The sequence below is a fragment of the Salvelinus fontinalis genome, chromosome 10 (assembly GCF_029448725.1).
Source record: "Salvelinus fontinalis isolate EN_2023a chromosome 10, ASM2944872v1, whole genome shotgun sequence".
NCBI classification, from domain to species: Eukaryota; Metazoa; Chordata; class Actinopteri; order Salmoniformes; family Salmonidae; genus Salvelinus; species Salvelinus fontinalis.
The window spans coordinates 37769322-37795740 of NC_074674.1; the positions used below are offsets into that span (position 1 = coordinate 37769322).

At 45.9% G+C, this 26419-nt stretch overlaps 1 protein-coding gene across 2 annotated transcripts in view; it reads right to left on the reverse strand.

Annotated features, from left to right (window-relative positions):
* pappaa (pregnancy-associated plasma protein A, pappalysin 1a) overlaps window positions 1–26419 on the reverse strand; it is a 126536-nt gene that overhangs the window by 24379 nt on the left and 75738 nt on the right. The window contains exons 11-19 of one of the 2 annotated variants that reach the window (XM_055936742.1): window positions 20479–20586; window positions 20135–20270; window positions 19749–19962; window positions 14959–15127; window positions 6260–6443; window positions 5798–5999; window positions 5403–5571; window positions 3832–3979; window positions 1684–1799 (exon numbers count right to left, since the gene is read on the reverse strand). In XM_055936742.1, coding sequence (XP_055792717.1) covers window positions 1684–1799; window positions 3832–3979; window positions 5403–5571; window positions 5798–5999; window positions 6260–6443; window positions 14959–15127; window positions 19749–19962; window positions 20135–20270; window positions 20479–20586 — 1446 coding nt within the window. Of the gene's footprint in view, window positions 1–1683; window positions 1800–3831; window positions 3980–5369; window positions 5572–5797; window positions 6000–6259; window positions 6444–14958; window positions 15128–19748; window positions 19963–20134; window positions 20271–20478; window positions 20587–26419 lie in introns of both variants that reach the window. The other variant, XM_055936741.1, reaches the window with a different exon arrangement.

The following is a 26419-nucleotide window of genomic DNA, read 5'->3' on the forward strand; positions in this document are numbered from 1 at the left end:
ATCACTCATGTGATTAGAGATAAGAGGCATATTAAGCATCACTCATGTGATTAGAGATAAGAGGCATATTAAGCATCACTCATGTGATTAGAGATAAGAAGCATATTAATCATCACTCATGTGATTATAGATAAGAGGCATATTAAGCATCACTCATGTGATTAGAGATAAGAGGCATATTAAGCATCACTCATTTGATTTGAGTTGAGATATTTTTATTCTAGAGGGGAGGGGTGTGTCCTGTTGTTGTCAGGTAGCCAAAGAGGAATTCGCATGCATTGATTGACATGTGCCGACACAGAGGTACAAGCAGCAGCAGTATACACTGCTGAGCACACTGGAACAGCCTATTGATTTCACCTCATCCAACCCTCGTGTAGCCTCTCTATGCTCCATCAATTCTGTTTCCCTTACCCCCTTTTGCCTCGTCTCCAGACTCACATTACACCAGCATATAAATCATATCAATTACAAAAATCAGTTACAAACGGATCATTTTATTTCCCCCGCACCGCCACAAATGGCTGACTCAGTGCGACTTGTAATGAAAACAAAACACCACTAGAAAAACATAACGCTCTCAATCCCAACTCCCAAGGCCCTCATTGGCTAGCGTAGCCCCTGGCCCTATTTATGGTCCGCCTCCATCCAACTGGAGCTAAAAACTTTCAAAATAGCTTTTAACTGAAATGTAATAATTAAGTCCCATTGACTTAAATCAAGTAAAATGAAGCGAGGAAGCGGTGGAATTCACCGACAAATACATTGAGACAACAACGTCATTATGGTTCTTATCGTAGTGTATTTCATTACTCTCCATGTGAATTACGCGCACGGGGGGGGGACAAAGCTTACACAACGTTTACAGTACGCTTCTGTAAACTGATCCCCCCCACCCTTTTTTTGCAATCGCAGCTGCCAATTTAGGCAATCAGTGCAGACTCAATACAATAGCCCTGTCAGGTATATCTAAATCAAACCAGGCTATTAAGGCTTGTAATGGGGTCGTTTCAAAAATTATAGTGATTACTGACGACACGGCGCTTTTGAACTTTTACGACTTGGCCCCGTCGCTGGCTGCGGGTTCACATGAGTTCAGAGATGACTGGCTGGGATCTGACTGTGTTGTTCCAAGCTGCATTGGTTAATTGTGTTGGAATATGCCTGGTAATAGAAGGTTAACTGAATGTAAGTTGGGTATACTGTAGCGGGTGGTGGTGGTGGTGGTATTGGACTACACCGAGCTTGGCAGTACAACACTTCATGTTCCAGAGTCCACTGCAACTCTCGCAGAGGGTTCCTCTTATGTTGTTGTCCCATACTGTCTTTGTCTGTCTGTCTGTCTTTGTCTGTTCCTATCAATATGATGTGTTTTCCGTTGTCGAGCCACCCAAGATGATTTGGCCACAGAGAGACAGTAGGTGGGAATGGCTCGGTCCTTCTGTAGTTCATAATATTACCAGGATATAGACACGCAGTGTAAAATTCCTAATAGGAAGGTTCATGAGCAGCAGTGCTTTGTGAAGTATGTCTGTGATACTTGTGACACACACACACACACACACACACACACACACACACACACACACACACACACACACACACACACACACACACACACACACACACACACACACACACACACACACACACACACACACACACACACACACACACACACACCTTGACTTTGGGTGGGTTTCTCCAGTGCTCCTTGCGCATGCTGTCTGCGGTCATGTTGCTAAGCAGGATCACCACATCGCTGTTATTGTCCCTGCACGTCAGCTCACACTCCTCACCTGTGTGTGTGTTACAAAACAAACCCAACAATATCATCAGTGTCTGCACAAACTGTTCACACATCAAATCAGGTTTTATTCTATTTAGAAAACAACAGTTTAATAAATATCCACTGGGTGATCTATTTGACAATAATAATAACTTGGTGGGTGGTTATAGACTCAGCAAAAAACGAAACGTCCCTTTTTTAAAGATAATTCGTAAAAATCCAAATAAGTTCACAGATCTTCATTGTAAAGGGTTTAAACACTGTTTCCCATGCTTGTTCAACGAACCATAAACAATTAATGAACATGTACCTGTGGAACGGTTGTTAAGACACTAACAGCTTACAGGCGGTAGGAAAATTAAGGTCGCAATTATGAAAACTTAGGACACTAAAGAGGTCTTTCTACTGACTCTGAAAAACACCAAAAGAAAGATGCCCAGGGTCCCTGCTCATCTGCATGAATGTGCCTTAGGCATGCTGCAAGGAGGCATGAGGAATGCAGATGTGGCAAGGGCAATAAATTGCAATGTCCGTACTGTGAGACGCCTAAGACAGCGCTACAGGGAGACAGGACGGACAGCTGATCGTCCTCGCAGTGGCAGACCACGTGTAACAACACCTGCACAAGATGAGTACATCCGAACATCACACCTGCGGGACATGTACAGGATGGCAACAACAACTGCCCGAGTTACACCAAGAACGCACAATCTCTCCATCAGTGCTCAGACTGTCCGCAATAGGCTGAGAGAGGCTGAACTGAAGGCTTGGTGGCCTGTTGTAAGGCAGGTCCTCACCAGACATCACCGGCAACAACGTCGCCTATGGGCACAAACCCATCGTCGCTGGACCAGACAGGACTGGCAAAAAGTGCTCTTCACTGACGAGTCATGGTTTTGTCTCACCAGGGGTGACGGTCAGATTCGCGTTTATCCTCGAAGGAATGAGCGTTACACCGAGGCCTGTACTCTGAAGCGGGATCGATTTGGAGGTGGAGGGTCCGTCATGGTCTGGGGCGGTGTGTCACAGCACCATCGGACTGATCTTGTTGTCATTACAGGCAATCTCAAAGCTGTGCGTTACAGGGAAGACATCCTCCTCCCTCATGTGGTACCCTTCCTGCAGGCTCATCCTGACATGACCCTCCAGCATGACAATGCCACCAGCCATGACAATGCCACTGCAAGACAGGATTGTCAGTGTTCTGCCTTGGCCAGCGCAGAGCCTGAATCTCAATCCCATTGAGCACTTCTGGGACCTGTTGGATCGGAGGGTGAGGGCTAGGGCCATTCCCCCCAGAAATGTCTGGGAACTTGCAGGTACCTTGGTGGAAGAGTGTGGTAACATCTCACAGCAAGAACTGGCAAATCTGGTGCAGTCCATGAGGAGGAGATGCACTGCAGTACTTAATGCAGCTGGTGGCCACACCAGATACTGACTGTTACTTTTGATTTTGCCCCCCCTTTGTGCAGGGACACATTATTCAATTTCTGTTAGTCACATGTCTGTGGAACTTGTTCAGTTTATGTCTCAGTTGTTGAATCTTGTTATGTTCATACAAATATTTACACATGTTAAGTTTGCTGAAAATAAACACAGTTGACAGTGAGAGGATGTTTATTTTTTTGCTGAGTTTATTTGTCCTGTTTCACACACGTACAAGTGTGTATTATACGCATGTGTGAAATAGAAATGTGATTTTTGCATATCCCTACTCCACCGGAGACACCCTTGAAAAGTGGGGTCATGGCCAGGGTCAGCCATTATCAAAGGTGACCCTGGAGCAATTAGGATTAAGTGCCTTGCTCAAGGGCACATTGACAGTTTTTTTCACCTGCTCAGGGATTTCGAGCTAGCGACCTTTCGGTTACTGGCCCAACGCTCTAAACGCTCGTCCCATATTTTCTATGTCAAGGTCCCAAAATGTAACTTAACCTTAAGACCAGGAATTACTCTGGTCCCTAGTGATGCTCTATATTCTGACAAACATAGTGTATAATATATGGTTTCTGCTATGTCACACACATAGTGCAAATACAGACCTATTCCATGTCCCTTCTTGCAGCTGACTCGTATGCTGGGGTTAAGGTTTTGAGGTAGAGAGCACTGTCCCTTGCTCTGAGGACAGAGCTTGAAGGAACCAGTCCAGTTGCCGTCCTTCCTGCAACGGATCACATTGGTGCTGGGCCCCTGCTTTGCACACACGCACACACATGCACGCACAGACATGCACGCGCACACACATACACACACCGAGGACATTGAGAACCACCTTCCATACTACCATGAAACATGATAAGAATTGGAGTCTGTAGTCAAGGAGGATTAGAAAGGCTATAATATTGCTCTATCTGTCTGTGTCACAACTATTTTGAAAATCAATGTCGTTCTAATAACTGGCTGTGCTACTTCAGTGGGACTGATGGAGAGAGAGAGAGAGAGAGAGAGAGAGAGAGAGAGAGAGAGACAGAGAGAGAGAGAGAGAGAGAGTGTATTGTTTGTTTCACTTTTGTGTATTGTCTACCTCACTTGCTTTGGCAATGTTAACACATGTTTCCCATGCCAATAAAGCCCCTTGAATTGAATTGAATTGAATTGAATTGAGAGAGAGAGAGAGAGAGAGAGAGAGAGAGAGAGAGAGAGAGAGAGAGAGAGAGAGAGAGAGAGAGAGAGAGAGAGAGAGAGAGAGAGAGAGAGAGAGAGGAGAGAGAGAGAGAGAGGAGAGGAGAGAAGAGAGAGAGAGAGAGAGAGAGAGAGAGAGAGAGAGAGAGAGAGAGAGAGAGAGAGAGAGAGAGAGAGAGAGAGAGAGAGAGAGAGAGTAGGCAGGAGAGGAAAGGGGGCTAAGAGAAAGAGAATGTGAGAGAGGGATAATCTCCTCTGTCTATGAATCATAGTGTACATGCTAACACTGGAGACCCTAACACCCTCTGATCCTCTCATTATAATACAGCCACACACACCGGGACATGCTAATCTACACACCACTGCATCAAAGGCTATCATACAGAGAGATCCTCAGGTCAAGGGCAATGCATTGCAAGGAAGTCTGTGTGTTTTGTGTGAGTGTCATGTACACTGTGAATATGTGTGAAAGCATGTATGTGACAGAGTTTGTGAGAAAGTGCATATGTAAAAATTTGCATATTTACTGTACCTGCTTCCACATTTGTGCATTATATCTCCCCTTGCCTAACACATTATTCTCTCACACTTCATAAAGACAACAGATACAGGCGAACAGCTGACAGACGGACAAATGGACAGACAGACAGACTGACAACCAACTAGATAACAGATAGACAGACAGAGACACGCATAAACATAAACACACATATAGACAGTTCCGCAGACAGACAGATAGACAGTTCCGCAGACATACAAAGCACACGGCCCCACAGACAGATAGACAGCCCCACAGACAGACAGACAGATAGACAGACAAACAGACAGACCCATAGCCAGACAGTGAGCCCAAAAGACAGAAAGTCAAACAGACCCAAAGACAGACAGATAGACGGACAGACAGAAAGCCCAACGAACACAGACAGACAGTTGAGCGGCGGAGTAGAGAGAGACAGACCTGCTTGCATGGAGCGGTGTGCAGCGGTCTCACCGTGTGGTTGGCTCTGGGGCAGTTGATCCAGCAGGTGCTGTCGAAGCGGAAGCCGTCGGTGCACTGGTACATGCCGTGGAAGATGGCGGGCGGAGGGTCACAGGTCACCGGTTCGCACGCCCCCTCCAGCCAGCTGCCGTCCTCCGTGCACTGACGCTTAAATGCTCGCCTGAGGAACACAGATGAAGACCAAGACAAAACATGTTGGTTTGAGTTGAGTGGAACTGAATTGAGAGGACAAAGACTAGAGACATGCTCCATGTCGAAAGAGTGGGAAAGGCGAAAATCAAGAGTTGGACAGGATAATTTGGATCAATTCCATTTCAAACCCAGTCATTTGAATTGAACTTAAATGTAATTGACCCCAAATGTAAGCCATGTGGGTGGTCGGATACCTTTTGGGCTTGTTGGTGACGTGGTAGCCTGGCTTGCACTTGTACTTGCAGAGGGAGCCCACTTTGAGGCCTGTGTCGTTGCAGCGCTTGGTCTGCAGCATGGCGTTGGGCACATGGGGCGAAGCCGGACAGCGCAGCTCACACAGCGCCTCGGGGAACGACCACAGACCATCCTCCAGACACGTCAGGGTGTTGTTAGAACCTGGGGGGGGGGACAAATAGTTGAACACAGAGAACAATATACAGTATACGAGATATAAAAAAAGATCCGGTTAGCCATGAGACAGTGTGTGTGTGTTGAGACTGTGTGTGTGTGTGTGTGTGTGTGTGTGTGTGTGTGTGTGTGTGTGTGTGTGTGTGTGTGTGTGTGTGTGTGTGTGTGTGTGTGTGTGTGTGTGTGTGTGTGTGTGTGTGTGTGTGTGTGTTGCGACAGTGTGTGTGTGTTGAGACAGTGTATCTCACCTACGAGCTGGGCAGGCTCCCTGCACTGGAAGGTACTCCTCTTGCCATAAGTAGTTCCCTCAGGGAAGTTAAAGTGGGCTGGGTGGACGTGGTACTTGTCTGGTAGCCCACAGTCTACTGGCTCACACGACACCTGCTTATTCCACTTCCCATCTGCACAGGTGATGGTCACTGTTGAGTCCGACTGGAGTGAGGGGAGACGTTAGGAAAAAAATTGAAAATTGGGACAACACACATGGATGCAAGCAGCACACACACACGCACGCACACACACGCACACACACATGCAAACACACACAGACACATACACACCCCCACCCAGTATGGTACATACCGCACACTCACACAGAGTCAGCAACGACACACAAATATGTCCGTCAATTTAGTGCTTGCTCAACAAGCCGTTGTAACAGGACAGAGCCAAGCAGTTCTTAAATGTCACGCACTTAACTGACTGGGCTTTGTCAGCGGCTCAGGTAACTGCTGATGAAAAACCATTTCAGGTCATGATATCCATCAACGGTCGTATCATCCTAATGCAAAACACATTTAGAATGAGGGAGGGTGAGACTTTTCACCAGAACTAGTACACTGGGGATTATCCCAAACACATTTTCTTCCAACTCCACATTGGGAGGATGTTTTGGTCCCATCACAGCATTGTGTGGTCAGAAAAGCAACTGGGAGGAATGTTGGCACCTTTGGCTTCAGTGACCAGTGATATTCAAAAGAGCCGCTGGACAGACTGCATCTGGACATGTATAGGTACACACATGTAGACACACCAGCGTAAGCACGCAGACACAGTAGGTACCATACCGTTCCTCTCAAAGCCATTCCATCTTTGATGACCAAAAGGTCATATTGTATATCAAGAGACGAAAGTGAAAAGGGAATCTCAGGGTCGTCTGTGTGTCAAGTGTGTTTGTGATTCTGTCTTTTCCAGTAAAAATGTTAAACAGAAAGAAGAAATGGTTTTACCAACCTGGTATTTGGGTAAATAAAACCGTGTCCAGATTTCAGACAGGTCCAGACTTGAATTACATATACAGTGCCTTTGGAAAGTATTCAGACCCCTTGACGTTTTACACATTTTGTTAGGTTACAGCCATATTCTAAAATTGATTAAATCGTTTTTTCCCTCATAAATCTACACACAATAGCTCATAACGACAAAGGAAAAACTGTTTTTTATAAATGTTTGCTAATTTATAAAAAACAACAACAACTGAAATCAGTGGAGGCTCCTCAGAGAAGGAAGGAGAAATTTCCTCAGTGAAATTTCATAAAAATAGTGAAACCTTAAAAAAGTTATCCTTTATAGATAAAACTATACTAAATATATTCATATGTCACCAAATAATTGATTAAAATACACTGTTTTGCAATGAAGGTCTACAGTAGCCTCAACAGCACTCTCTGGGGTAGTACAATCAAGTGAAGTTAGGAGAGATTAGATTGCACAGAACAAAGCAGCAAGGATTGTTTTAAGGTGGAGATATGGTTCTTCTGTTGCAGTCATGCACAATGATCTTGGTTGGTCATCAATCGACAAGATAACTGAAAAAAACATGCTTATTTTATTTCATAATATACATCATTTAAAACGGCCGAGTTCTATTCACAACGGTATTCAGTTGGTAAGAGACAGACATTCCGTAAATACAAGGAATAGATTGTCCATCATTTATGCGTTATCCAGACAGAAAAGAGAAATAGGCAAAAGAACATTTCGATTTAGCGCAATAAAGAAATGAAATAAATTAACTGAGCAAACCAGAAACCTTTCAATATGTAAATGTAAAAATTATTTTAAAACCATTTTAATATAATACATAGAAATGTTGTGGGACTATAGTAGATGAAGAATCAATATTTTTTTAGATTGAGTATTTATTGGGTCATTATGTTAGTATATTATGTATGTTTGTAATAGTGTGTTATATGTGAAAATGTGTTCGTATTATAAATTGTATTTTAATGTTTAAGGACTCTTGGAAGATTAGTCCAAATGGGGACTAAAAGAGATCCAAATCAAACCATGGTGTAGCCGGAGGACAGCTAGCTTCTGTCCTCCTCTGTCTATCGAGGAAGAAGCCACTGTCCTCACCCCCTCCCATAGACATATATGGTAATTATGACCACTTCCGGAGGACGTCCTCCAACCAATCAAAGCTTTTGCAGTATGAACTGACATGTTGTCTATCCAATCAGAGAATTAGGATCAGAGAACAAACCTAGTCAGTTGTTTTGGGATTGTGCCACAGAGCATTATGAGGGTTTTATGTGTTGAGAGGCTTGATGACATTGTTGGATAGAGATTATGAGTTTAGAGGGAGAGTTGAGCATTTTTTTATATTATTCAATTCAAACGATTTTTTTCAAATTACAGGAGATAGAGGAGGTATATTATATGATAGTTTTCTTGGTTTTAGAACTTTATTTTTGTGTTCATTTAGTGCAATTTATTTAAATTTGCTTTGCTAACTTCAGCAGCTAGCTAGCTACCAGCACGAGTATGCAGTATTCTCCGCCAGAATGGTAGAATGGCCAACGCTGCCAAGAATGTTGTGGACTTTTTGTTGAAGAACCCCTTTCATTCTCTGTGGTACACAGAAAAGGTGTGTATTAAAAGTGAGGGTCGACCTCTGCCTGAGATCAGTTTCATGAAGACGGATGAAAAGGTGAGGGCGTTCAATACCAACTTCAATCAAAAGTATAGCTTGTTAGCGTGAAGCCACGTCTCATCAACTGGCACATTGAATGTTTCCCCTCCAAGCACTGTGAGTGACCCTAGCAATTTTCTCTCATTACTCTATGTAGAGTCAATCACATAGACAAAAACAATCACATTATTACACATCAATGATTTTACTCCTTGCTTGGACTAACTCATTCTTAGCTATTTTGTCTAACTATGTACAGTGTTGTCTTATAGATTTTTGTCTTCCCAGTCCATCCTGCCCTGCACTGAAGTCAAGCCTCTGAACACCTCAACTCATGCCTCATACCCTCATTCAATCACTGCTGTGATCCCTTCCCAACACTGTGTAAGTAGCCCTCTCATTCCCATTCCCCATAATATTGTACTTTAAATGTCTTGATTAAATGCTTTAGGTTAAAATAAGTAGTCTTTGACAATTTTTTGAAATACACTTTTTCGTCTCTGTGCGTTCCGCGCCTATACCGTGGTTCTCCCATTCTCCTAAATAGTTAAAGTCACCAGCCTCCACTGACTGAAATACCACAATTTTCAGACCCTTTACTAGGTACTTTGTTGAAGCACCATTGATTACAGCCTTGAGTCTTAATGGGTATGATGCTACAAGCTTGGCACACCTGTATTTGGGGAGTTTCTCCCATTCTTCTCTGTAGCTCCCCTCAAGCTCTGTCAGCATCGATGGGTGGCATTGCTGCACAGCTATTTTCAGAGATGTTCAATCGGGTTCAAGTCTGGGCTCTGGCTGGGCAACTCAAGGACATTAAGATACTTGTCCCGAAGCCACTCCTGTGTTGTCTTGGCTGTGTGCTTAGGGTTGTTGTCCTGTTGGAAGGTCAACCTTCGCCCCAGTCTGAGATCCTAAGCGCTCTGGAGCAGGTTTTCATCTAGGATCTCTCTGTACTTTGCTCCATTCATCTTTGCCTCGATCCCGACAAGTCTCCCAGTCCCTGCCGCTGAAAAACATCCCCTCAGCATGATGCTGCCACCACCATGCTTCACAGTAGGGATGGTGCCAGGTTTCCTCCAGATGTGATGCTTGGCATTCAGGCCAAAGAGTTCAATCTTGGTTTCATCAGACCAGATAATCTTGTTTCTTATGGTCTGAGAGTCTTTAGGTACCTTTTTGGCAAACTCATAGCGGGCTATCATGTGCCTTTTACTGAGAAGTTGCTTACGTCTGGCCACTCTACCATAAAGGCCTAATTGGTGGAGTGCTGCAGAGATGGTTGTCCTTCTGGAAGGTTCTCCCATCTCCAAAGAGGAGCTCTGTCAGAGTGACCATCGGGTTCTTGGACACCTCCCTGACCAAGGCCCTTTTTCCCTGTCTGCTCAGTTTTCCCGTCGGCCAGCTCTAGGAAGAGTCTTGGTGGATCGAAACTTCTTCCATTTAAGAATGATGGAGGCCACTGTGTTCTTGGGGACCTTCAATGCTGTAGAACTTTTTTTGGTACCCTTCCCCAGATCTGTGTCTCAACACAATCCTGTCTCAGAGCTCTACAGACAATTCCTTCAACCTCATGGCTTGGTTTTTGTTCTGACATGCACTGTCAACTGTGGGACCTTATATAGACAGGTGTGTGCCTTTCCAAATCATGTCCAATAAATTGAATTTACCACAGGTGGACTCCAGTCAAGTTGTAGAAACATCTCAAGAATGATCAATGGAAACATGATGCACCAGAGCTCAATTTCGAGTCTCATAGCAAAGGGTCTGAATACTTATGTAAAGATATTTAAGTTTGTTGTTTTAATACATTTGCCATTTTTTGATATTTATTTTTTACTGTTTTTGCGTTGTCATTATGGGGTATTGTGTGTAGATTGCTGAGGAAATTGTTTTATTTAATCCATTTTAGAATAAGGCAGTAATGTAACAAATATGGAAAAAGTCAAGGGGTCTGAATATTTTCCGAAGGCACTGTATACATGCTTATTTTTAGTGTGACCAAGGTTTAAAGATCACAAGCTGGGCTGTGTTAAAGTTATGGATCTGTTGTTTCATATTTTTCCCCTCGCATATGTTTCCATCTTACATCTTGATTCTATTATATGATACACCAAAAAAGTATAATGTTTCGTTGATATAAATCAGTTATTTTCACATTTGTAAAAATAACATATGCATCACATATGACAGAGTGCAGAACAAGATGGAATTCGAATAATCAATCAATGAATATTGGAGCACTCTGACAAAAGCCTCTACACAATAATACTATGACTAATGGCTGGTGTTGGCACATCCAAATGTGTTTCTGTGTGTGTGCGTGTGTGCTCTCAAGTGTGTGCGTGTGTGTGTGTGTGTGTGTGTGTTTACGACAGTGTATGCTCAAGTGTGTATACAGTTTGTATGTTTGGAGTTTCCTTCTTTAAAATCTTTATAGTTGCCTCTCTCTCCTCCAGAGTTGGTTTAACAACCCCTGGCTACTAGGCCTAATTCAAGCCAGACAGACAGACACACAGTCCCATCCCCTCTCACCCTACCTCACCTTACCCAGGCTGACCCTACATATAGAATAACACTATCTACCAAGAATGCAGTTAGGCTCATACAGAACTAGCTGTACTGCTGGCATCTCTGACAGGACTATTGTAGTCACTCCAAGCAGTAACTGGAGTTTCCCTACAAAACATCCCAGTAGTATCAGACATACTATTGTATACCACCTGGAAGAAATTGGCTCTTTCAAGTACAGAGTTGAGAGTGTGGTTGTTTTTCTTGTTCCTCTTGCCGTCAGGCCAGGAGTTTTTTCCTTGACCATGTGACCTGACAAGGAAACACTCCTGGCCATAATTCTAACACACACACACACACACACACACACACACACACACACACACACACACACACACACACACACACACACACACACACACACACACACACTTTTATAGTGTTCATTTCATTAGCTGTTGTACAATATGATATAAAGCACTGGGCCTTTAAGGGACATTCCACTTAACTCCTCACCCCAATAACTTCTCTGCCGATCAGCCTTTTATTTCGATTATGCATTTTACTAGAGTTTTCTTTTTTCTTCTTTACCCTCTAACTCACCATGTTTTCCTTCATCTTTGTGTAAATCCCCAATCATTTGTTTATCTCTCTTAAAAATCTGATTATGTTTTTTTTGTATGGTTTTGTTTGATAAACATTGAAAGTGGGAGGTACCTACAAGCCTATCTGGGTTTACATGTATATTATGTATATATATTCAGTTAGCAGATGCTCTTATCCAGAAGCGAGTGAATACAATTTCATAGTTTTTTTTGTACTGGTCCCCCGTGGGATTTGAACCGACAACCCTGGCATTTTAAGCGCCATGCTCTACCAACTGAGCCACACGGGGCCTTAACTCTCCTGCACATGTTATTTTTGTTTACGTTTTAAACATTTATCATATTGTTTATTTTTTTCTTGTGTGCAAATAAACAAATACAAATACATAAAGATGAATACAAATAATACTGTAAGAGATTACATTTAGAAAGTAACCTACCCAACCCTGCACAAACACAACCCCCCCACCCCCACTCCACACACAGGTTATCTGCGGAGACATCTGACATACAAACGGGTTGCATTATAAAAACACAACTAGGCGTGGGGCAACATATTGTTTTGGAGATAGCATCATCTGAGAGGCGGAGTTCCCGTAAACACTTGGACACCGGTGAAGCAAGAATGTAATCGGCTAATGAAAGGAGATAGGATTGTGCTTCACACTGCACTTTTTAACCTCTAGAGCACAGGGAGCAGAGAGAGGAGGAGAAGAGAGGGGGGATGAAAAGAAGGAAGAAAAAAGAGAGGATGTCGTTGTATTGTCCCCAACAACAAGGGAAGGGGCATCTGAGGTGAGCTGGACTTGTCTTTCTTTCTTTCTTTTCCCCCTCTCTTTTTTCATTCCCTCCCTCCCTCCCCAGTCCTGAATAATTGCCCCTGCTGCAAGAGCCTCCAAATAGAGATTTCTCATGTAGTTTACACACCCTCTCCCACCCCCTCTCTCCTCCCTCTTTCTCTCTCAAGTAGATCCTTCAATCCTTCATCCCTAAGCGAGTTACCATTGACACATTAATCAACATCATGCCCTGTCAATTAAACGTAATGCCGTTAAGTCTGATGGTCAGATGGTAATGAAGCGAATTTCTCACAGCTGGTAGTAACATATTTCATCGTGTAATAGACCTGAACAGCTTGCATCCCAAATGGGCCACACTAAGTGTTTGTTTACATACACCAAAATGCTTTTCAACTGAAATGACCCGTACCATTCGTGTGTTGGTGCATACGTATATGGGCGTAGTGCTGACATGCTCGTGAATAGAGAACAGACATACACGAAACACACAAGCACCTAGCCATATGGACATGATGCTCCTGAGTTGTGTATGTAGAGTATAAGTCTGACTATGCATACACATATACACAAAGAACAACTGTGTGTGTGTGTGCGTGTGTGCGTGTGTGTGTGTGTGTGTGTGTGTGTGTGTGTGTGTGTGTGTGTGTGTGTGTGTGTGTGTGTGTGTGTGTGTGTGTGCGTGCGTGCGTGCGTGTGCGTGTTGGTGTGTGTGTGTGTGTACAGTATGCTCCCCTTGCCCCCTGCTCCAGTCAGATCCCCACATAACCACTTCCACATGTTCATCCTCACCAACATAAAACCAGTTGAGGTGGTGCTCCATTATGTTAATAGCCAGAGCAAACAGGAGGGAGGGCCCCGGTACTGACGCTGGAATCCAGACCCAAAACAAAACATCATTCATTCACTCCTTCTATATGGGTCACTCCACCTCACTAATGTAATTTCTCTCTCTCTCTTTCTCTTTCTCTGTCTTGTGTTCTCTCACTCTTTCTTGTGTTCCCTCTACCTATTTCTCTCTCTCACATACAAACAACCCTGCTCTCTTTCTCTCCCTCTGCCTTTCTCTCTCTCTTTCTGCGCCCCTTGTCTCTTCCTCTCTCTCCCCGGCTCGCTCTCTGTCTCCCCCTCCCTCTCTCTCTTTCTGCGCCCCTTGTCTCTTCCTCTCTCTCTCCCCGGCTCGCTCTTTGTCTACCCCCTCCCTATCTCTCTCTCTTTCTCTGTGTGTGTGTGTGTTTTAGGGAGCATTAATTGATTAGCTTGCAGGTCTGTTAACAGAGCCTGGGAGGGGGATAAAGCTGTGGTGCTGTTGTCTTTACGAGCCCTCTGTGGGAGTGAACGGGTTTTACTGCGTGGCTGTGAACTAACATCTTTGTTTGTTTAGGGTGGTTTGTGCTTGCCTGCATGCTTCTGTTTTTGGTGTTTGTGTGTCAATGTCTGTGTTCCCCATCTGTTGAGTGTCTGGTGTGTGGGGGTTGATGCGGAGACATCTTGGTAACCTGAAAGCTCTTGCTCCAGTAGCGTGAGAAATGCTCACACATACGTGTCTCACAGGGATTTTTGTCCTCTGCACAGTGTCGTAATGCAAAGTAATGATGTTAGTACACATTCAGATTTGTTGCAGTGTATTTCATCTCAGCAAACACCACAAACATACCCATTAACACACAGACACATACAACACTCTGTGAGGATGACTTCACTGTGTGAGTGGGGAGGGAGGGAGGAGCTGTGGGAGGGAAGGCAAGAAGGGAGGGGGGGCGCAGTGAGCAGAGAGTACCTGGTGATGTCATCATCCCAGTGAAGCAGAAATACATAGCTATTGTTGCAGGTGATGGTGCAGCGTAGAAAGACTAAACATAGATATTGTGTGTGTGTGCCCGTGTGTGTGTGTGTGTTTGCTTACACGTGAACGTGCATGTGTGTTTATCTATCTGCGTGTGTCAGTGCGTATGTATGTGAGCGTATGTGTATCTGTGCATGCTTGTGTGTGAACATATATATGTGTGTGTGTGTGTGTGTGTTATAAAATGTTTGCTCTGAGGTGCATTTGCATCCGTGTCTCATTTTGTGTGCGTGTGTCTGACCATGTGGGCCCATGTGTCTGCCTGTGTGCATACCTGAGTCTTGATGATGTCATCGTCTCTGTGGACCTGCAGGACGTAGCCAGAGTTGCAGGTGATGGTGCAGCGAGCTCCGTTGAAGAAGCCCAGACTGCTGCACTTGAGCTCTGCATTGCGGATTAGCGGATCCTGGCAGTCGATGGCCTCACACGAGTAATGGACACAGCTAGGGACACACACACATGCACAACAGGGGAGAATTGGTACCCGTATAATAATGCACATAGTAGCTACATATATACTGCATGTAAGGGGGTATATAGGACACAACTGGAGCAGGGAAGAAAATACAAATAAGAAAAACTTCTCAGAATCAGAATCAGCATCACAGTGTGGCTGCAAACACAGCCAGACACATCCCACTTAAATTCACATGCACAGTGGATGGACGATCCATACAGTACAATACAAAGTACACACACACACACACACACACACAGACACACACACACACACACACACACACACACACACACACACACACACACACACACACACACACACACACACACACACACACACACACACACACACACACACACACACACACACACACACACACACACTGTGCCACACTGCATTCACCTGGCTGCCCTAGAAGTGGGACCATGACAGTGTCCCGAATGGCACCCTATTCCCTACACAGTATGGTGCACTACTTTTGACCAGGCCCATATAGGTTACCCATAGGACTCTAATCCAAGGTAGTGCTCTCTATAGAGAGAACAGGGCACCATTTGGTACACTGCCATGAGGCAATGCCCCACAGAACTTCCTCCCAGACCTCATCCAGTACAGTCGTCCAGACATACAGACTAGTAAGAATAATAAAACAAAGAGACTCTTAAAACAAAACAATGACACATTTAGGGTTTTAGTCTTAGCAGGTCTTGACTTAGGCGATGGGCTTCCACGGCTGACAGGCCAGGGGGTTGAGGCAGTTCAGAAACCATATACTAGTGGAGGGAATGCTGATGGTACAGGGACGGAGAAGCGTCAGTCGAATAGACAGGCATGAGTTCTTAATCAGGCACCTTCGCCGTGTCCACCTCCTCCATTGGTTAGGCTGGATCATCAACTCCCGAAAGTGTAGCACCAACCTGGGTGATGCTTCGGTGGCTGTAGGCTACACATCGGTACCAGTCCGGTATAGTCCCCATATGAGCATCAACCTCCACATCTGTCTTCATTATAGCATGGAGAACACACAGCTAGATATTGGATGTTTCTCCTCTTTCCATGAAGATTCGCTGTGTTTAAAAGATGGAAGCTACCAGAACCAGCAGTAAGTGTCTTGAATCAGCAGTACAGGGCTGCTGCTTTGGAGGTAAGATTCTCTGGGGCTAGCTGCTCAGTTCAGGCTGGGCTGAGGTTAGGTGGAGTAGCTACAAGTTAGCAACAAGATAAGTGAGACCCCCTCGTGCTGTATAAAGGCTAGATAGATAGATAGCTTGTAGCTGTGTATCAGCAATCTCACTGGAGCAGTGTTTAAAAGAGCACAAGACACAAACACATTGAAAATAGATGGGATCAAATAAAACAACATTGGAATGAATTAATCAAGAATGTGTTCACACATGGCCAGAGTGAATGTCTTTGTGCTTGCATGTGCATGCTTTTGAGTCTGTGTGTCCAGATTTGTGTGTTTGTCTCTGTGTCTGCACACACACGTGTGTGGGAGTGTGGTTGATGAATTAAGAGAAACAGGATATTATAAGCAGACTACAATGGCAGAGTCTGGCCAAGCGCTACGTTGGTAGCAGTCAGCTGACTTTTTTTCATGCTCAAGGAATGCGGGGACGCCCGAGGCTGTCTTTTACAACAGTCGGCCTACTGTAGGCTTCCCCTATGAAGCTCGAAGAGGGAAGCTGAGTACCAAGTGGCACCCTGTTCCCTATGTAGTGCACTACTTTTGACCGGCAGTGCGCTATACAGGGAATAGGGTGCCATTTGGGACGCAGCAGAGAGGGCATTAGAAAAAAAGCGTTGCTGAGGAAGTTTGTTCAACTCTGCTGTGATGTACGACCGGAACATCTCTTTTATTCTCCCTCTCTTGTTTGTCTTCCTTTCTTTCTGTTACCTTTTCTTGAGCTCTCCATCTTTCATCCTCTAATTGGTACCTCTATTGTTCTCTATCTCCCTCTCACAAACCGTATCCCTTTTTTTCTTCTTCCATTCTCCCTCTCTCTTCCCCACTTCTCATCCCCCCCTCCCTCCCTCTCACTCCCCCCCTCTCTCTCCTTCCCTCCCTCTCATCCCCCTTCTCTCTCCCTCCCTGCCTCTCATCCCCCCCTCTCTCTCCCTCCCTCCCTCTCACCCCCCTCTCTCTCCCTCCCTCTCACCCCCCTCTCTCCCTCCCTCCCTCTCACCCCCCCTCTCTCTCTCTCCCTCCCTCCCTCTCACCCCCCCTCTCTCTCCCTCCCTCCCTCTCACTCCCCCCTCTCTCTCCCTCCCTCCCTCTCATCCCCTTCTCTCTCCCTCCCTGCCTCTCATCCCCCCCTCTCTCTCCCTCCCTCCCTCTCATCCCCCTTCTCTCTCCCTCCCTGCCTCTCATCCCCCCCTCTCTCTCCCTCCCTCCCTCTCACCCCCCCCCTCTCTCTCCCTCCCTCCCTCTCATCCCACCTCAACAACAAACTCGGAACCTCTAAGCGTATAGAGAGAACTCAGAGCAAACGTAAACCGACACTCACTATAAATCCAAACTCCCCGCTTGAGCTACAGTGTTTACATTTCAGTATCCTTAGCTGAGAAGGTGGAAAGAAACAGGCTTTATAGTCAGCTTAACACTGAGTTGTTTTCAATCCACTTTACATTACATGAACCACAAGGCATACAGTATTTCCAGTTGTAAGTATGGTTTCAGCTATGTCTCTGATTTTTTGGGGGATAAATTACAATGGCATATACATTCAAATGGAAAAAATATTGAAAAATCAACAATAGTCTGAAGACTACTACAAGGGGCTACCACAAAGTCACTCTCTCCCTTCTAGCATCTCATCACTCAAAATCTGAACCTTCACTGGAGACAAGGACAAGGGGAAAAAGACTCCACTCACACTCAAACAATCTGCCAGTACCCCTCAAATCCTCTTGTTTAAAAGAAGGGATGAAGAAGGGAAGGAATAGAGAGAAGGAAAGAGCGTGGAACATAAGACTGAGTCACGTTAATAGCTCCTGTTGTTAACAACTTAGGGAATAAGGGACTTGGTGTTTTGTAGCGGTAGAATTATTACGGGAAATCGGCTGTTTGGTTGGAGAGAGGGAGGAGGAAAATGAGGAGGAGAGCAAAGAGAAGGGAAGAAGTAATAGGGAGTAGGAGAAGAGGGGAGAAGAGAACATGGAGGAGAAGAACTGAAAGAGGAAGAGAGGGAGAGGGCAGGGAGCGAAGGGAGATGGAAGAAGAGGGAGGAAGGGAAAAGGAGGGAGAATGAAGAGAAAGAGAGGGTGGAGGAGAAATGAAGGTCAGAGAGTATGAGGAGAAAGAGGAAGAGCGCTCTAGCTTAAGACTCCCTGGACTAAATCCCTTCTAGAGACTCAGGGGCCTTGGGCGGAGCAGTAGAAGCAGGGAGCCGCCAAATAGATCATATTCACACAGTCAAAACCACCTTGGATATGGCTCCCGCTGAGCACAACAAACCCCAAATATGCCAATACAAGGAGCCATAATACTAGGCAATTACTAATTACTAATGAATGAACTGATCCTCTGGGTCGGCATGGAAACTCACACCACCAGCCTCCCACCAGAGCTCTGCTGCTGGAACAGTCAAAAACAGGATACGTCCCAAATGGCACCCTATTTCCTATATAGGGCACCACTTTTGACCAGGACCCATAGTGCACTGTGTAGGGAATAGGGTGCCATTTGGGATACAAACCAGTTGTCGCACAAACGGTCCAACAGGAGGGCATGAAATGTGCACTAGTACATTTGTTTGAATGGTTTGAACCTTCATTCATCACATGTTTAGTCTCATTGAGATGAAATGTCTATTGCAAAAGACATCTACTTCATTGCTTTTGCTTCTTGCATGTGATCTATTACAATTGTGTTAATAAACTATCGATTCAATTTTATATGGACCAGGGAGGATTTCTTCACTAAGACAATGAAATGAGCTACAGGTATGGTATGCTAGTTGGAATTGGGGCTAGTAGTCTACAGAGCATCCAGAATGTTTGCTAAGTAAATCTACTGTATCAGAACTCAGTACTGAAATATTCTATAGCAAACCGAAGAAATGCCACCACACATATCAGTAGTAAGCTAAATGACACCAAGTGAGTTGTTGAATTTGACAACTCAGTAGAATGGGTCACAACTCTGAGGAGGGCAACTTGTCTTTGTGGCATCAAACAATTTCCTGTCGAGAGCAGATAAGTCCCACCATCCAATTAGCTTGTCTCGTTTGCTTCACTGGCAAACAACAAAAGCCACAAATGGCCCTATTTTTTATGACAGCCCCTTGACAAAACTCTTTGAGGTGTGTGTGTGTGTGTGTGTGTGTGTGCGCGTGTGTGTGTGTGTGTGTGTGTGTGTGTGTGTGTGTGTGTGTGTGTGTGTGTGTGTGTGTGTGTGTGTGTGTGTGTGTGTGTGTGTGTGTGTGTGTGTGTGTGTGTGTGTGTGTGTGTGTGTGTGTGTGAAAGTGCACATGCTCATGTGCACATTTCCTTGACAGATTTCCCTACACATTTCCTTCTACATGCATGCAAAACAGTGATCCTTTGAAAAGCTTCCAGTGTCTCCCGTTTCTCCCCCTGTGAACTCCCTGCCCCCTCCTCACCTCTGACCCATGGGGTTGTAGATCTCGTTGCTCTGGCACCCGCTGATGGTGATTGGGTCAAAGAACTGGAAGGAGCGCAGGCCCACGCCAGAGATGGCTACCAGGTGGGAGCGGAACTCGACCAGGATGGACTTGGTGTGGTAGAAGGCCACACTCAGGTCATGGCTCACTGGGATTACCAGGGGGTTGGTCCTGCAGCTCAGACGCCAATCGCCTGGAAGGAGGCAACAGGGAGAGGGAGGGAAGGAGATAGACAGAGGTAGGAGGGATGAAGAGGAATGCGGGAAGTCAGAGATATAGTTCAATATGAGATTCCGAACAACGACTACAGTGAGTTTAAGAGATCTTTCCATGCTTCTACAGTTCCGTGGGTTGTATCTACAGACCTAAGCTGTGGGTGACCTCCTTGGTGTCCACCAGTTTAACAGTGATGTTGCACTGCGTCTGGTCGATGTAGCCCGTACCATCTGCAGCTAGGTGGATTATCACAGCAGCAGCCACCATGGGGTGGGAGAAGTTGGCCTGTACGAGGAGGGAACACTTACTTTCAGTGCTCTAAACTATCAACACTATACACATTCATATAGGGCAGATGACTATCTGGAGAAATGCTTAGGTAAGTTAAGCTTTTGTGTAAATCTTCCAGACGTTGATTTAGGTCCACATGGGTCAGTCTCAGCCTTTCGCCCACCCATATCCCATGATCTTTAACCTTTGGCCTGTGACCTACCTTGAGCCAGTACTGAGGGTATCTGGAGGACTGCAGGGCCTCTCTGCAGGGGAACCAGGCATACTGGGACACTCCGTCAGAAAGGTCAAATACCTTGGACTGGCATGTCTGATAACACACACAGAGAGACAGAGACAGAGAGACAGAGAGAGAGAGAGAGAAAGAGACAGAGAGAGAGAGAGAGCGTGCGAGAGAGAGAGAGAGAGAGAGAGAGAGAGACAGAGAGAGAAAGAGAGAGAAAGAGAGAGATCGAGAGACACAAAGAGAGAGAGCGAGAGAGAAAGAGAGATGAAGATTGTTAGTTACCCCAAACATTTCACAATATTTGCACATAATAATTGCACACATTTTGTGGAAAAGAAATGTTTCTGAAAATGTAAGATATTCTTTGTCTTTTACTGAAACAAGACATTTGCATGTTGATTTTCAGATTATGAATCAAGTCAATGTAAATTGGCATCATTAGAAAGTGTCTATTTTTCTCTGATGTTTCTCTTATTTTGTTGCCTCGTAAGTTGAGATGTGTTTAAAGCCCTGGCAACAGGGTCATTCCTGGAGTTCTGTAATAGTGTGAGGAAGTTGCTAGGGAAAACTTGCACGGCACACATGGCGGGGCAGTGTAACACACAAAGCAAGTTAATGGACTGAAAAAACAGTCAGTCTGTGGAGAGGGGAGCTTTTGATCCTCTCTCTTTATCTCTCTCTTTCTAAATCTCTCACTCTCCATCACTCCCTTTTATCCTTCTCTCCATTACTCCCTTTTATCCTTCTCTCCATCACTCCCTTTTATCCTCTCCGTCACTCATTCGTTCTCTCTCCCCAATCCCCTCTCTCTACCCCTCCACCCATTCACTTTCTTTCTCTGCCTATCCCAGCTCTTTTCAGACTCAGAGCCAGATGTCAACTCATAAGGCCTGAACACTTTCTGGCCTTATGAGTTGACAGCTCTATGTACTTCATCCTCTCCACCTTCCTCTGTATGAGGGCTGCTTAGGTAAGGAATGGCACAGAGGGGAGGCTGTTTGTGTTTGTTGTCTCTCTTCACAGTGCAGAGGGGTCATCTGAGACCAGTAGAAGCTGGTGCACCACGTTGGAGATAGCGATGGGGGGAAAGAGTACAGACACATGCACAAGGACAGTTTTCCAAGGATGCCAGTGAAATCCGACACCTGTAACCAGAGACGTCCACCCTGAGCTAGACAACCCCGCTGCTGTGATGAAAACTACCCAGAAGCCCTTCAGGCAATCTATCTGTCCCCTGGATCTGCCGATGTGACAGTTATGGATGGACAGAGGACCGAGCTGAGGTGGCAAAGACCAGATGGCCTGCTCACAAAGGTCCCCAGCCACCCGTGTGTTTGTTGGTTTTTGGTGATATTCTTCATGGTGCTTCTCCCTTAAATGCACTGGGGTCTGCCGGTGTCTTGTATTGAGAGTTGCTAGGGCTCCTCTTCCTGCTGCAGACCAACCAGAGTGAATATTGCACAGGTGACAGCCAACACGGGCCAAACCAATGACTTATTTATGTAAACACAGGTGGCACTGAGTCCCCCCCTGCCCCCCACCACCGGGTGTTTTTATAACACCCCACCGTTTTCAACAGACAGAGCCAGCGCAGTGTTATCACATGCCAAATCTCCTCTCTAACACACAGCCATAAAGAGCAATGCCGGTAGGAGGGATTCACGAGCCTCCAAAGTCCTGTTACTCCTCAGCACCCTCCTGTACAATGGCAAGAGTCAAACTAGTCCAAATAAGATTTGTCATTCATTTGATTTGGTCATTAGGTTGTAAATATAGCCCGCAACCTCAACCAAGGACTAACCCTTAGGTAGGAGGTGTGTGGGTGCGCTCGTGTTTGCGTGCGTAGAGGGGCAACGAAATGTGTGTGTGTGTGAGTGTATACGTGTGTGTGTGTGTGTGTGTGTGTGTGTGTGTGTGTGTGTGTGTGTGTGTGTGTGTGTGTGTGTGTGTGTGTGTGTGTGTGTGTGTGTGTGAGGGGTATGGGGGGAGTCTAAAGCGGAAGCACACAGAGGACCACATAGCAGGGGCCTTGCATCATGGAGTAAACCACAGGAGAGCAGCCAAGCAAGGTCTCTAACATAAGCAACACACAGGGAAAAATACAGCAATAAAACAAATGGTGGACAATAAAACGTCGGAGACCGCAACTTGAGAGGGTACATCGGAAAAGGGAAAGGATAGGGAAGAACAACACTCTGGAGTCTAAACTTAGAGCCCTTTTGTTTGCGCTCCTTTCGTTATGGCAGTAAAAAGTCCTCTGCCCGCGCCGATCGACTAAATTGGTTGACTACAGCTACAACATTACAGCACGAGTTGTTGACAAAATACTATTTTAGGTCTCTGTGTTGCAAGAGAGAGGGAGAGAGAAAGAGAGGCAGAGAAAGAGAGAAATAAATATAGAATGAAAGAACCAAAGAAAAGCATTGAAGCGTTAGAAAAGATGAGAATAACATTGTCTTGATGATTACAACCTTCTGCAGTTTCATCACCGTTGTATCAGCGTAAAGATAAGGCCACGTGATCGCAGACCGCTTTTACTGACACGTCTCAAGGGGGGCTTGCTATATGCATAAACAGAAGGAAGGAGGGAGAGACGGCACCCGTTTCTCATCCTCAAACACTGCACCCCCTTCTTGTCCCCTCCACTCCACCCCTCTTCACCCACTGTGTCCCTTCAGCCTCTGCGCAGCTCAAACTGGGTGTTTGGAAGTAAATTACAAGCAAATAACCTAAAGCCTACGGTTCCCTGAACAACTCAGCAGCAGCATTGAGGAAGGTGCTCTAAGCTCTGTGCTGTTGTGTTTCCCCCCTCTAACCCTCCACCGGTCCTTCATTCAGACCAGCTGTCTGCTTACGAGAGGCGGCATGGCAGACAACAGCCAGCCCCCGGTCTGCAGACACATGCTGTTGTTTGTAAATCACCACTTAAGATAAAAGGAGGAAAGAAGAGACGAGGGGAGTCAGGCAGCAAGCAGAGCAATCTCATTGTGTGAGAGAGAGAGATTCCAAGGATGCAGGTTGGCTGCCCTAACCACCACACGGTAACAAGCTACGTGAGAAAGCTCCATTTGAAGGCTCTTGCAGCCAGGGCAATAATTCAGGGATGTGTTTAGAGAGAGAGAGAGAGGGAGAGAGGGAGAGAGAGAAAAGAGGTAGAGGTAGAGAGAGAGAGAGAGAGAGAGAGAGGAGAGAGAGAGAGAGAGAGAGAGAGAGAAAGAAAGAGAGAGCAGGGGAGAGAGAGAGAGAGAGAGAGCAGGGGAGAGAGAGAGAGAGAGCGAGAGAGAGAGAGCAGGGGATAGAGAGAGAGAGAGAGAGAGAGAGAGCAGGGGAGAGAGAGAGAGAGGGAGAGAGGGAGAGAGAGAGAGAGGGAGAGAGGGAGAGAGAGAGAGAGAGAGAGAGAGAGAGAGAGAGAGAGAGAGAGAGAGAGAGAGAGAGAGAGAGAGAGAGAGAGAGAGAGAAAAGAGGTAAAGGTAGAGGTAGAGAGAGAGAGAGAGAGAGAGAGAGAGAGAGAGAGAGAAAAGAGGTAAAGGTAGAGGTAGAGAGAGAGAGAGAGAGAGAGAGAGAGAGAGAGAGAGAGCAGGGGAGAGAGAGAGAGAGAGCGAGAGAGAGAGAAAGCAGGGGATAGAGAGAGAGAGAGAGAGAGAGCAGGGGAGAGAGAGAGAGAGTGAGAGAGAGAGAGAGAGAAAGAGCAGGGGATAGAGAGAGAGAGAGAGAGAGAGAGAGAGAGAGAGAGAGAGAGAGAGAGAGAGAGAGAGAGAGAGAGAGAGAGAGAGAGAGAGAGAGAGAGAGAGAGAGAGAGAGAGAGCAGGGGAGAGAGAGCAGGAGAGAGAGAGAGCAGGAGAGAGCATGGAGCAGCAAATGGGACAGTCTGCCTATTAGCGCCTGTTCTCAAAATGATCCCCCACGAAAGACGAAAGACGTAGAGAGAAAGAGGGAGAGAAAAAAAACACAGAGCCAAAGAAATAATGATGGTCTTAATTGCTTAATCTGCCTCTACCATGGCGTTTCCCGCTGCGCTGGAGATCGGCTGCCAGTGGGTGACATTAGGTAACCTCTGCAGAGGGAAGCATTAGCCACAGCCAGGCTGGGAGTACAGAGAGGCACCAACCATAGCACCAACCTCACCTTTACACCAGACACACACAGCCAGGCTGGGAGTACAGAGAGGCACCAACCATAGCACCAACCTCAGCCTTAGACCGAAACACACAGTCAAGATGGAAGAGAGAGGGCCACAACCATATCCTACCAACCCCAATCCCAGGTTTATAGCTATAAACACACAGTCAGGCTAGCTGGAACAGAGAGACCCCAAGTCTAACCCCAAACCCAACAGTAACCTCAGCCACCCAAGAGCAGCCCACTCTTTCTGCAGAGTGATGTGACACTTCCTCTTTCTCTCTAACCTCATGGTCATCCTGCAGAGGAGAGTACCTGCAGCATCTCTCGGACTACTCATGGCTGCTTCAGTTCATCAGTTGAAAATAGCCCATACATGTAAAACTTTACATTGATATGTATAAATGGCATCTAAACAAGCCAAAAATGTTGCTATGTTGCTTCTCAACAGAACGGTCCATATTCTGCTCCTGTGTATTGTAAATGCAGCTCATGAAAGGCCTATTCAGGGCGAGGGGTGACCCCATTTGGCCTCTCAGGATTGGTCATGAAAAGTGAAGCTTTGGAACACGGCGCCCTAGCTGACTACCTCTGGTTTCCTCTCCGCCCGCCTGCCCCTCCCTATGTACACTGGATTCAACACACATTACAGCACATTTGGGGAGCGGATTTTTCTTATTTGGCCACGGCTCCCAAATGTGTTTATTTATTTAATCGAAACACATTCAGTAAACAGCTGCTTGGCTTCCTTTTCTTTTCTTTTTTGTTCATCCCCGCTTTGTTTTGTGAAAATTAGCATAAATTAGAGCTCCATCGGGCTGGAAGGAGTGAGCATCTGTGAGACATTTGCAGGTCGAGTCCTGTGCGAGGTTCAAACCACCATCGTTTACTGGATGCTGGTGAGTGCCTGATGTGTGAGGTAATGTCCTGTCACCGAGGAGAAATGGCTCCGCGGCCCCACCCTTACAGCCAGGCGCACAGTCCCATTGGCCACTGAGCTAATAACGAGGCTTATACGGCCATGCTCCAGCCTCCACAGCCCAGCGAGTAAGCTGAGGGCAAAGCAATAGTGTGGTCCACCTACTCCCCTGATCTCATCTGTCAAGACCTAAGCAGTGGCTGGTGCTGAGACCACAGAAGCAGGGTTGGTGAGTGCACCAGTGGCAGGCCAACCAGCCGATCGCAGATTGATTCAGATGGCGATGGATTCCTCGGGCATGGCCTTTTCTGTCAAAATTCCACCGTCACATCAATGTCCTTCACTCAACGGGTCCAACACTACGTGTTAACAGCTGGAAATGTAAATAGGGGCTGCTGATACCTCCAAAACCCGACCTGACGGGGTTTCCAGATGGTCCCTTAATGATAATTGAAACGGGAGAACGTCGGAACGTCATTCATTTTTATTTTATGTTACCACATGCTTATGTCACTGTCTGCGAGCCTGATGAGGAGTGTGGTTTGGAATGGGTTTATAGCGCGAGGGAAACGAGGTCTTCCTTGCAGCTCCTCAGTGAGAGAACAGCACGGAGCTGTCAGCTACAGCTGGTGTGTGTAGCTCCCTGCGTATGCTGCACTTCTGGGACTCGGAACAAAACTACTCCGGTGAATGTTTCCTGCTTTTTACTAGCCATACACTCTTTTCTACTCCTCCTCTTCTCTCATTTTCTTCTCTCCTGCTCTTCTAGTTATGGTGAGTTACCTGAAGGGCTGCGCTGTCTTAGATTCCTGCGAGATGGAAGCTCTATCTATAGCTTCCATAACTCCCTGCCAGTGCACATATATTTGTGTGATGTGT